The sequence below is a fragment of the Nicotiana tabacum genome, chromosome 12 (genome assembly GCF_000715075.1).
Source record: "Nicotiana tabacum cultivar K326 chromosome 12, ASM71507v2, whole genome shotgun sequence".
NCBI lineage: Eukaryota > Viridiplantae > Streptophyta > Magnoliopsida > Solanales > Solanaceae > Nicotiana > Nicotiana tabacum.
The window spans coordinates 34779420-34792923 of record NC_134091.1 but is presented as its reverse complement, the minus strand read 5'-3'; the positions used below and the strand labels follow the sequence as shown (position 1 = coordinate 34792923).

Below are 13504 nucleotides of genomic sequence, written 5' to 3'. Positions count from 1 at the left end.
TAAAATGTTAAGCTAATAATTTGCTTCGGCGCAACTAATTAATCCCTTGCCTAATTGATCGGCAATAATTAATTCATCTGCATTCCAACAATATAATGTTAAGCATATATATATCTTATTTGGCGCAGAATTTCGGCGCATTAGATAATCGTTCAGTGTTTCACCCTCTTGGTAGAATTCAACAAATCTTAGTCATGTTACTTGCTTAATGACCTTTTTTACCTTACAAATAATAGGAAGATAGCTTAATATCCCTTGTTTGACTTGGGAATTATTTAAAAAATAAATATACCCTTTTTTATTAGTTCTGTTCTCTCAAAGAATTGAACAGGAGAAGGAAAACGGGTTTTCATCTCCCTTTGATCTCTTCTCTATTTCAATGGTGGTAGGGTTATTATCCTCATTAATTTTTAATTGCATAATCAATTGCAATTTTAAGTAAGCTAGCTACGTGCCGGAACATGGCATATATGATTTATTAATTCACAAGGACCATATAATCACTTACAATAAATTTTAGTGCACTGTCAAAATATAAATATCGTATACTATTAGATTAACTTAACCTAAGGATATAAGTTTTCATAACAAGACTAATAAAAATTTGAAAAATAAAATAATATACTATAATATAACCAATTAAATAAACTGATACTAGTATAAACCCGATACGAGCGATATGCCGTGGTTTGACAGTTATCACTTTTGTCTCTTTCGAACCTTACCTCAAATATTGACCGACCAAACACCACTAAAATTTTGTCCTTTTCCTCGGACAGTTGGCTGTCTCTTAACTACTGTCCTAAGTCCTATGGTCCCTCCCCAAACTTAGCTGTAGTTTGCTGTAATCTAATGTGTAGATTCGCTCCTAATCTACTCTTTCCATTAAACAACGCGTTCTTAATAGCTGTACTTACTGTGTTTTGCTTCCCCATAATCCCTATATATAACTACTAGTTCTCTTCAGACGTTTTCATCACTCACTCTCTCAGTTCTCAACTCTTTCTTCTCCACAATTACCTAAAAACAAATGGCTTCTTTCATTCAACTTTTAGTTATTTTTTCCCTTCTTCATCTCTCTTTGGCAACAAGGCAATTATCTGAGCCAACGAAAGACGAACAAGAAACTGAGATGTATAAGTTCCATTACCACAATGGCCCTCTTCTTACTGGTAAAATCTCCATTAACCTTATTTGGTATGGCAAGTTCAAGCCTACCCAACGTACAATTATCTCAGATTTCATCACCTCCTTGTCTTCTTCCACTTCGAAACACGCTACCAACCAACTATCAGTTGCCACGTGGTGGAAAGCTACCGAGAAATATTTCAGTTTACTAAAATCCAAGAAAGCTTCTCCTTTGTTCCTCTCACTGGGTAACCAAATCTTGGACGAGAGCTATTCTTTAGGCAAATCTCTCGAAGACAAACACATCAAACAGTTAGCAGCTAAGGGTGATCAAAAGAACGCCATTAACATCGTATTAACAGCCGCTGATGTTGCAGTTGATGGGTTCTGCTCCAGCAGATGTGGGACACACGGGTCTTCTTTAAGTTCCAAAAATACCCCTTCAAAGGGTAAGATTTATAAATTTGCATACATCTGGGTTGGTAATTCAGAGACTCAGTGCGCTGGTCAATGCGCCTGGCCATTTCATCAACCCATTTACGGACCACAGGCTCCAGCCTTAGTTGCACCCAACAACGATGTGGGCTCGGATGGTATGGTGATGAACTTGGCTAGCTTATTGGCTGGGACAGTAACGAACCCTTTTGGAAATGGTTACTATCAGGGACCAGCTGATGCACCATTAGAAGCTGCGTCAGCTTGCACTGGGGTTTATGGAAGTGGGGCGTACCCTGGCTATGCTGGCAATCTTTTGGTGGATCCTACTACTGGTGCTAGCTACAATGCGCATGGTACTAATGGGAGGAAGTTTTTGCTTCCTGCGTTGTTCGACCCTTCCACGTCTTCATGCTCTACTTTGGTTTAAGAAATTATATTCTTAATTAATTGGCACGCTAATGATAAAGAGAGTTGTACTTAGGGAAATCTACAAAATAGGATATTCTTTTATTCAAATTCATTCTTTTGTCTCGATTAATTAATAAAATTCCTGAAATTATTTTTACATGTTTTCTATTATATTATAGCACAGTGGTATTATTGGTTACACTTTGCGTTAGTCTACTTTCAATTTTTGACAAGACGAAGACCTTCTTATCCTTGCGGGAAGAAAAATACAAGAAGGAATATAGTTGAATGGATGGTACTGTTTTAATTTTGACCAATTTATTAACTTCAGCTGATAGCAAGAGCTAAATGCAGTTTTGGGAGGTATAACCTAAATATACTTAACTTGACCAAAAGAGTTGAGATATATTTGCAATCGTAGTGGGAGGAGTTTGTCTTCAAATTTGTTTATTTATTGGTAACCAAATAAACTTGGGAAATATATTGCAATTCAACATGACCAAATGGTAATAACTAATAACTCGATATGTGTTTTAATAATGGCTCCCAATGGATACAATCAAATTGAGACATTCTACTAATATTTAACGCCTCACACTTAAAACTAACTCTTACTATTACGTTTAATTGTAAATCAAAATCCTCTAGTTAGTTTAGGTTTGAGAAGGAAAGGATATATATATATATATATATATATATATATATATATATATATATATATATATATATATATATATATATATATATATACACACACACACACACACACACACACACACACACACACAGACATAGTGCAGGCAAAATCCCCTCATTGGCTCCTACCTTAAATATCAATAGTCCCTCATAAAAATATAAAAAAAAACATAGTACGCCCCCATAAAAAATTAGATCACACTGTAGATACAAATTATCCACCAATTAAGAGTGGCGAGATAATACAAGCAAAAGCAAAGAGATAATAAACGAAAGCATTGATAATTAAAGCAGTAAAGGTTTTAGTTTGATGGAACATATCTGTATACGGTCAAAATCGATTTTACCCTTCATGTGGTTAGTCAAAATTAGAACATGATGAACCGAGGGTCGTTTTCATAATACCGGGATGAGATCCGAAGCCAGGTTACCAAGCTCAAGATTCAGGGAACGATCAATATCGAGCTCGAAGTCATTATCGAGCTCGAGTCCAAATCGAACTATGATGTGAAGTGGCATCATCGAACTCAAGACCCGAGCCCGAGTCAACATCGAGCTCGAGTCAGTATCGAGCTCGAAATCTGGAGATCGACCAATTTCAAGTCCAACCAAGATCGAGCTAAGAGACAAGAGCCGTTGTGGACGCATTTGGGGAGAGAATCTCGGCAGGAATTACGGAAAAGCTAAATTAACTAATCTATCATGGGATCCCCGTTATATATTTTTTATTATATCCAAAGTAGGATCCCTCCATTATAAAAGAGTGGCTATCATTTCTGTAAAAGCATGGGATATTGGAGGCATCTACACACTCCCTTACTGAAAAGATTATTAATATTCACGTATAGATACATGAGAAACTATCCTTTTATGAGCCTTGTACATTGATTCATCTTGCTTATCCGTAAATCATTTTCTGCTTAGTTTGGTTTGTATTTCATTCCTTTTTTATAGTCAATATTCGATATTTTTCTACATACTTTTTCGATTTGTACCAAGTTATACTACATATCCTTAAAACTACGTATAAATTCAACTCTATCCGTTTTCGGACAAACAATATCTATTGAGAGTATATACACGGATGTATATTTATATGTATAGATAGTTGTAGTGTATGAGTTAGTTAGTAGTTAGTACAACTGTACATAACCGTACACGTGTGTATAAATAGGGTGAGATATTTTGTAGCTAAGTGAACTTTCCTTTTGTATCATTTTATTCAGTTGATTTTAATAAAAAAGAAAGGTTCCAAAGTTTCTCTCTCTAGGGTTCTTAGACCCTCCATTAGAGCTCATTCGAGCTCAGCTCTTCTCTAACTTCTACTACTATTATGACATAGTATCAAAGCTAGGATCTCAATACTAAGCTCAATCAGCCAGTTCTTCACCCAAATAAGTGTACAATAGGTTTTGTGCGAGTTGCGAAGTTGTTCCCGAATTTCAACTCAGTCGTTGAGAAATAGTTCGAGCAAGGTCAATTTTCTGCTCAAATCTGGTCGAGAAGTATGGCTATTGACGAAAGTGTGACGGATTCCACAAATCCGCTTCTGGATTCGACAAATCTACTTTACATGCATCCATCTGAAAGTGCGGGATCTATGCTCGTGCCAGTTCCCTTTGATGGATCGGTATATAAGTCATGGAGGAGAGAAGTCATTAGAGTTCTCTCAATGAAAAATAAAGTAGGGTTCATAAACGGAAAATGCAGGAAATCAGACTCAATGGATCCTAGTTACGATCAATGGGAATGCTGTGACGTCATGGTCATGTCATGGATTTTGAATTCTCACTCGAAGGAGTTAGCAGAAAGTTTACAATATGTCAACGATGCTCAGGAATTTTGACAGGAATTAGAGGATAGATATGATCAAACAAATAGGGCAAAATTATACCAATTGCTGCCAATGTATTTGGAAACCAAAGTGAGAATAGCATTGGAGGTGAAGATGGGGGAAACTGTCAAGCTCAAGAACATGATCGAACTATGCAAAATCTTACAAAGGAACAGTACAATCAACTACTCATTATTCTAGAGAACTTCCACATTGGAAATGTAGGAAGTGACTTGAAAGCAGGGGATGTGAACTTTGCAGGTATTTCAGCTTGCTCAACTTCTTTTGATTCTGGTGTTAATTCATATGAGTGTTTTTAAATCAAATCATGATTCTTAGATACTTAATTCTGGGGCATCAAACCATATGAGCTATAAACTATCCATGTTAACTAATGTAAAAAACTTAATGTACCCTTTCCTAGTCACATTACCTAATGGTTATAAGGTGAAGGTGACACTGATGGGAGATGTAATTCTGAGTCCTAAGTTTACCCTCAAAAGGGTTCTTTTTGTTCCAGTTCCAAGTTCAACTTAATCTTTGTACACTGTTTAACAGTACAACTCGATTGTTTTGTTATCATTACTAAATTTGCTTGTTGCATGCCCCTTCACTGAAAGAGGCCTCTGGCAATTGGTAAAAGTAAGGATGGTATGTATCTTTACTCTTCAGAATCTTGTAAGTCTAATTCTCTGATTTATGACATTTTATCTAGATCATCTAATATGGATAATAGTGTCCCACACTATGTTTCACATGTTGCATCTAGTTTGCTCACTCCATCTCATAATTGTAATATGGTTGTTGCACACTCTCATATGCAATATAATAAAAATTCCATCTCTATGTGCAATACATCTGTGTCTGACCAAAATATGGTTGATCTCTTGTAGCACAATAGATTGGGACATGTACATTTGTCAAAATGAGGGGAATTAAATCAATACAGTCAATTTTTCATTCAAACAACCTTTTGTTTGTCCCATATGCCCAATGGCTAGGCAAAGTAGATTGCCCTTTTCCAGAAAGAACTACACTCACAACCAAAACCTTTAAAATACTACATGTTGATTTGTGGGGACCCTATCATGTCACAACACATGATAAGTATACATATTTCATAACCCTAGTGGATGATTATAGCAGGTGCACCTGGAAACACCTGTTTACCTGCAAGAGCAATGCTCTGCAGGTAATCAAAGCTTTTTCTATCATGGTGAAAAAATAATTCAACCGTTCCATTAAAACAATCAGAACTGATAATGGACTTGAGTTCATCAATTCAGAGACTACCTCATTTTTTGAATCTGAAGGCATTATATACCAGAAAACATATCCATATACACCCGAGCAGATGGGCATAATAGAAAGGAAATACAAATACCTTTTAGAAACAGTCAAGACACTGTTGTATCAATCTTGATTGCCTATACAATACCGGGGAGAGTGTATTCTGACCTCAACTTATCTTATTAACTAACTTCCTTCCTCTACTCTTAAAAACAAATGTCCATTGGAGTTACTTTATAGAAAAAGACGTAACTACTCCCATCTTAAAAGCTTTGGATGTCTTTGTTTCCCTACAACCTTTAAAACTCATAAAGACAAGTTGGAACCAAGATCCTTACCTCATGTATTTTTGGGATACCCATTTGGGATAAAGGGATACAAAGTACTGAATCTAGTCAAAGGGATGTTATATTCCATGAAAGTATATTTCCCTTTGCTTTGTCTCCCAGTTCAAATAGAGTCTTCCCTTCATTTCCACAAGTAAATTCAGACCTAGCGCATGATTTGTTTCCTCCTAATGAGTCTATCTCTCCTCCCAGTCCACCTAGTCAGCATCTCACAGAAGTTTCACTTGAATCCTCATCACCAAGACCAAGTAAGACCATCTTTAATACAACTCCATACTTTGGAGAATGCTCCTTGTCTGACAGTGATCAAAATGAGTCACCTACTAGTAACATTTCCAATCCAATAGTACAACATCCTAGTGAAACATTAGGTAGACCTTCCAAAACACACAAAGTTCCCACCTATTTGAGAGATTAAAACTACTCACTCCCTAAGTTACAATCAAACCACTATGATTCCCCTTCTAACAGTAACCAAAGCACCATTTCACTCTCTCTTAATGCCTTTGTACCTAGTGCCCAATGTATTTCACTCAGTGCATTAAGTTCTGATAGTCAACAGTTGATTAAAAATATCTCACATGAATGTGAGCCCAGTTCATGTGAAGAAGCAACTGCTAATCCTGCTTGGCAAACAACCATGACTCAAGAGTTTAAAGCACTGTATGAAAACCATACCTGGAGTTTCAGATGGAAAAAGAATAATAGGATATAAGTGGGTATATAAGGTAAAGTACAAGGCAGATGGGACCATAGAGAGATTCAAAGCAAGACTAGTTGTGAAGGGGTACACTCAACAAGCAGGGGTATACTATACAGAAACCTTCTCACCAGTTGTAAAGATGACAACTGTGAGGGCCTTAATTAGGGCAGCGGTGAAGAAAGAGTGAAATATTTGTCAACTAGATATCAACAATGCATTTCTTCATGGGGATATCCATGAAGAAGTGTATATAGAAGTGCCTCCAGGTCTTGTTGTGGGGAGACCAAACTTAGTGTGTAGGCTGAATAAGTCCTTATATTGACTCAAACAAGCAAGCAGACAATAGTATGGAAATTGACTGCAACACTTTTCTCCAGAGGATAAACACACTCCTTACTTGACTACTCACTTTTACACAAGAAACATGGAGCTTCAGTGGTGTTTGTAGCTGTCTATGTGGATGATGTTCTGATCACAAGTACTGATTTAGAAGAAATTAATGCACTGAAGGCCTTCTTACATGAGACCTTCAAGATAAAAGACCTGAGAAGATTGCACTATTTCCTAGGATTAGAAGTGTTGTACAAGGATGATGGGGTGCTAATATCTCAAAGGAAATTTACTATGGATCTTCGGAAAGAGTTTGATTGCACCAAATACTCTTCCATGATCTCACCACTTGATTCATCTGTTAAACTAAGTGCAGAAGAGGGACCTCTACTACCAGATCTATCTCACTACAGAAGGCTCGTAGGAAAGCTGAATTTTTTAACCAATACAAGACTTGACATATCTTATAGTGTATAGCACCTGAGTCAATATATGCAGAATCCCAGGGAACCACACTTGAAAGCTGCATATCATGTACTGAGGTAACTCAAAGATGATCCAAGTCTGGGGATCTTCCTGTCTAATAGCAAAGATTATGGAGTTAGGGCCTTTTGTGACTCAGACTAGGTTGCATGCCCTGAGTCAAGGAAATTAGTAAGTGGGTATATTGTGTTGCTTGACGAGCATGAAATACAACATGAAATTGATGTTCGCTAGTCAAAGATAGTATAGTAAAATATCGTCTCCACGGTGATCGGATTTAAACAATGTTCGAGTATTTTCTTGATTATTTACTATTCGGGATTATCAACATTTGATTTGAGGTAATTACTAATCATAATTAACTACTAAATTAAGATTCTGACTAATTAAAATTGATCATAGAGTGTGAGAGTTGAACTAAAACGGATTGTAAGCAATATGAGAAATAAGGGTCGTGATAAGATAGGTGTAAGATATTATTCGGGATTTAACTCTGTTGAAATTCACTTCTAATGATTCTCACGAATTCACTCGATGATTAGTTTAAACATAAGGTCAATATTCCTCTCTCGATTAAATCTGAACTCTACAAAATAAACTAATATGAAGCACTGTGAAGATATGAAAGAACACGTTAATGGGCCGGTCTTTAGGAAAATGTCTCTCGAATATTCTCCTAACTTGGTTTAATCAATAATTCAAGAATCTCTCTCGATTACTTAGAAGAACCACTAAATTAAACCAAGCCAAATAATGCAAAGATAATCACTTAAGTATTTCTCTTTCGATTAAATAAACAAGTGAATAATTTCGCAATCAATTCAAAGCTCCATAAACGTATTCAAACAATTAAACTAGAGTTAAATCTACAAACAACACTCAAAATACCATATCCGTCAAAATCCTAGGGAAGAACTACTCCATATATATAGAGAAAGTCATCACAAATAAGTTTAAGAACATAAAAAATATCAAAGACAACTTTACAATACAAACTTCCGTATTGCACCGATTGTTGGCAAGAGAATCGATACAATCGTGTGTATTCAAGCCGTAGTAGCTCCCCAAAACTCTCCTAGGTCGAATCCCCCATAAAAATTTTGTTTACAGTGTATTTATATCGAGTATGAAAATACCTGGACTAAAATATTCTTTCTGAGCCGAAATAGGATTAACTGAGCGAAAAAGTACACAGACGCACCGCACCGGGCGACGCATTATGCGTTGCACTAACGGGGAAGTACATAGACCTGACCAATTTAATTTCTACTAATGTGTTCTACTGCTGCGCCGCCCAATGCGACACGTTAGGCGTCGCACAGGTGCACAATTTTTGTTGCCTTGTTTCTTCTCGCCAGAAGCCAAAAATGGCTTATTCCCTCGTATGCCAAGGCCTAACACATGACATGTTAGTGCCACTTTTGAGAAGGATTGAAGCTTAAAGCTTCATGTGCACTTTTGGTTTTTTTCTATTTTTTTATATGTGCATCCGGTCCTTGACCCCCGAACTCGATCCCAATTCAACTCTCGAACTTTTACTCAAGCTTTAAATTCTCTTTTATTCCTTTCTAACTCCAAAAACTCGTCTTATCCCGAAATCTCGACCTACACAATAAAAAATACATAATGAGTATAAATTGCCCATATTTTAGTTCAAATACAATTAAAGTATAGCAAATAATAAGTGTAATGTAACCAAAAATCTATATTTTTAACCTACCATCAACACACCACACTTAGACCATTGCTCGTCCTCGAGCAACAAACTATACTTCAAATAAGACGACCTTTTCATCAAATAACTTCTCTAACTCATCATGACAAGAATATTTAAAGCAGACTAAGCACCATACCATAACATCCTAGCCTTAAGACTCAACTTACAAGCACCACGCATTTTCACACCTTGCTCACTTACTCTAACACAGAGGTCAAATACTTTACCTTTATTTCGCAAATTATGTGCCCTCATACCAAAAATATAGAGTAGTTTCACACACATAAAATTTAAGAATAAATAGGAACTCAAAATAGAAAGAATTCACTCACTCTCGGAAATATTCATGTGCCACAAAAGATGTACCATAGGCTTACCCGTAGTATAATACTCTACTAATTGAGTTCATTCAGTCAAAGATTAAGTAAGACTTTATTTTGGTTGTAATGTAGGCTACGGGACGGTTTGTAAACTCCCAATTTCTTTAAGCACAAACAAGATGAAAACTACCACTAGTAAGGAATCAATTTTTTTCCTAATATATATACAAAATCTTTTTTTCTTTTCTTTCAAAGTTCTGATTCTTTTTTCAAGCAAATTCACTTTTCTTTTTTCGATTCCTTACACGTGACTCTCACAAATTTTCTCAAATATTTCACCTTTCTCCTTTTTTCATAGTTCCACTCAAAAACTTAACCATACCTCCACTTAGTTTTTAACAATATCATAACAATTTCAAGTGCTCAAGAGAGGTAACATATTCAAACAGATAGTCAATTCAAACAAAGGGGTCATGCTTGTAGTGTGGTTGCCAAAGAAATGGGATTACAGGCTCAAAAGGGTTAACTAAGATACACATTAGTTAGGTGGGTAAAAGCATATATCTAGCTCAAGAAAGAAACGTCTCTATCACTTCCTAGACTGAATATGACTGTTGTTTCACTTTGCAAACACACGGGGCAAGTTCTAGACATCAACTGACATGTACAGAATATCAACAAATACCTCACACACGCATTGGCACACAACCCACTTAGGATCGGATCTACCCCGACTCTCTAGTCAATGCAATTAAGCAAAGTCAAAATCAACAATTTAAGGCACTTATCTATGAGTCAAGAACTGAGCCTAGGCATCACAACTAAGGCACTTACTACTCTAAAGGTACAACAAATTCAAGAGCATTTATCTCTATTTAACACCAGCACAAGACTTCCTTATTCCTAACAAAACAAAAACTAACTACACCCGGTTCAAGCAAAACCCTTGGAAAAGAACAGCGGCATAAAAGAAAACCAAGAGGAAATTGTTACACTACCTAAGAAAACAAAACAAAATAAACGGCTAATTTTTTTTTCTCCACTTTAATCCCTCAAGAAGACAGACGAGGAAATCCATCATTTGGAAAAGTCAAAAAAAATATTTTTTAAACAAAACAAGGAAAGCAAACACACGTGTACATATTTACAATCCTCCACCCCATACTTTAAATTGTAGCATGTCCCCATGATACACAAATAAAAAGTAAGAGGTAAAGGAGACTCCCCTGATTTTTTTCCTTTTCCGAGAACTTATGAACTCCTTCACTAATTCTGAATTCATTCCTCATTTTCTCTCTTTGGGATTTTTTTATGCAGATCATTAAGCCCAAGTCTCCTGAGGCTATCTGCAACACCCGCTCTTTTCTCTCTTTCTTGGCCTTATTTTGAGCGGTGAATTGTTCTTGTAAGATCATCCTCTCAACTTGTTTCTGCATTCTTTCACTGGATCAATTCATGTATCTTTCTGTAAATCCTCAAAAATACAATCTACATTATCAAGGTTAGAATAAAAAAAATAAAGAAGAAAAGTCATGAGAATATTCCTGTGGTATGTCCCAGACCATTTGTTTCTCATTCTCTTCTACTAACGGTTGTAAATGTAAAAAAGTGGATAAGGGTTTGAACTCTTCTTTTATTGCTTCGCAATCAACCAAAGCCTCATCTTCAATCATCTCAATTGAATTAGAGTATTCTTGCAGAGTGACAAGTGCTCTATGTGGATGCTCATCCTCTTGGGTAGGCTCATTCTCACTAGGTATCTGCCCCATATATTCACCATCACAACGCAATGAGCTTTCTGAAAGTATACTTACTATTTGACTAACTTGCGTTGTTAGGTTATTAATGGCTTCATCATTTTGTATAAATCTTTCTTCAACACTATTCATGAACTTATACATAAGCTCTTCTAAACTACCATTCTCCTCTTGAGGTGGTTGTCTCATTTCGCTCTCATTCTAGTCATAATTAGAGTATTCGTTCCATCCACAGTTAAAATTGTGCCCATATGAAACCTCATATCTGTACGAACTAGAAAGAGAATGAGACTTTTCAGAAGATAAACCATAGGAAGAATACTTACCTGCTTGACAGTCAACCCATAGATGATTTTCATTACATTTAAAACAAATAGCAGACTTCCGATAATGTTAACTGCTAACTCTTTAACTGTTTTCTTAGGCCGGTTGTGTTCCACCTTCACACCATTAAAGTTCAACATTAGGAATAATTCTTCAAGCGTTATCCCTAGCATTTGTCAGGTACTACAAAAAAAATCTTGAAGACAAGTTAAATTAATAAAATAAAATAAAATAAAAAGAAAGAAAAAGAATTCCCAAATTAGCACCAAAAATAATTTTGAACACTATTGATTGCCAATCCCCGGCAACGACACCAAAATTTGACGAGCGCAAATTACAACACGAAATTGATGCTCGCTAGTCAAACATAGTATAGTAAAATATCGTCTCCACATGGATTGAATTTAAATAATGTTCGGGTAATTTTTGGATTATTTACTATTCGGGATAATCAACACTTGATTTGAGGTAATTACTAACTATAATTAATTATTAAATTAAGATTACGACTAATTAAAATTAATCACAGAGAATGAGAGTTGAACTAAAAAGGATTGTAAGCAATATGAGAAATAAGGGTCGCGACAAGATAAGTGCAAGATAGTTATTCAGAATTTAACTATGTTGAAATTCACTTCTAATGATTCTCACGAATTCACTCGATAATTAGTTTAAACGTAAGGTCAAGATTCCTCTCTCGATTAAATCTGAACTCTACAAAATAAACTAATATGAAGCACTGTGAAGATACGAAAGAACACGTTAATGGGCTAGTCTTTAGAAAAATATCTCTCGAATATTCTCCTAACTTGGTTTAATCAATAATTCAAGAAGCTCTCTCGATTACTTAGAAGAATCACTAAATTAATCCAAACCAAATAATGCAAAGATAATCACCAAAATATTCCTTTTTCGATTAAATAAACCTGTGAATAATTTCGCAATCAATTCAAAGCTCCATAAACGTATTCAAACAATTAAATTAGAGTTAAATCTACAAACATCACTCAAAATACCATATTCGTCAAAACCCTAGGGAAGAACTACTGCATAGATATGGAGAAAGTAATCACAAATAAGTTTAAGAACATAGAAAATATCAAAGATTACTTTACGATACAAACTCCCGTATTGCACCGATTGTTGGCAAGAGAATTGATAAAATCCTGTGTCTTCAAGCCGTAGTAGCTCTCCAAAATTCTCCTAGGTCGAATCCTCCTCAAACATTTTATTTACAGTGTATTGATATGGAGTATGAGAGGACCTGGACTAAGATATCCTTTCTGAGCCAAAATATTATTAATTGGGCAAACAATTACACAGACGCGCCGCACCGGGCGATGCGCTGTGCGTCGCACTAATGAGGAAGTACAGAGACCTGACCAATTTAATTTCTGTTGTTGCGCCGCACAATGCGGTGCATTAGGCCTCGCATAATTGCACAATTTCTGTTGCCTTATTTTTTCTCGCCGGAAGCCAAAAATGGCTTATTCCCTCGTATGCCAAGGCCTAACACATGACGTGTTAGTGCCACTTTTGAGAAGGATTGAAGCTTTAAGATTCATGTGCACTTTTGGCTTTTTTCTATTTTTTTATATGCGCATCGAGTCGCTGATCCCCGAACTCGATCCCAGTTCAACTCTCGAACTTTTACTCAAGCTTTAAATTCTCTTTTATTCCTTTTTAGCTCTAAAAACTCGTTTTAGTCCGAAATCTCAACCTACACAAT

General features: G+C 36.0%; 1 protein-coding gene across 1 annotated transcript; it reads left to right on the top strand.

Annotated features, from left to right (window-relative positions):
- The first annotated feature begins 967 nt into the window (after positions 1-967).
- Positions 968-2131, top strand: LOC107776797 (protein PHOSPHATE-INDUCED 1-like). The gene has a single exon (XM_075226341.1). It carries the CDS (start codon positions 1031-1033, stop codon positions 1991-1993), a length of 963 nt encoding a protein of 320 aa, XP_075082442.1. The 5' UTR covers positions 968-1030; the 3' UTR covers positions 1994-2131.
- The last annotated feature ends 11373 nt before the right edge of the window (positions 2132-13504 follow it).

Coding starts and splice junctions, on each gene's coding strand:
- LOC107776797 (XM_075226341.1), top strand. CDS start 1,031: ATGGCTTCTTTCATTCAACTTTTAGTTATTTTTTCCCTTCTTCATCTC.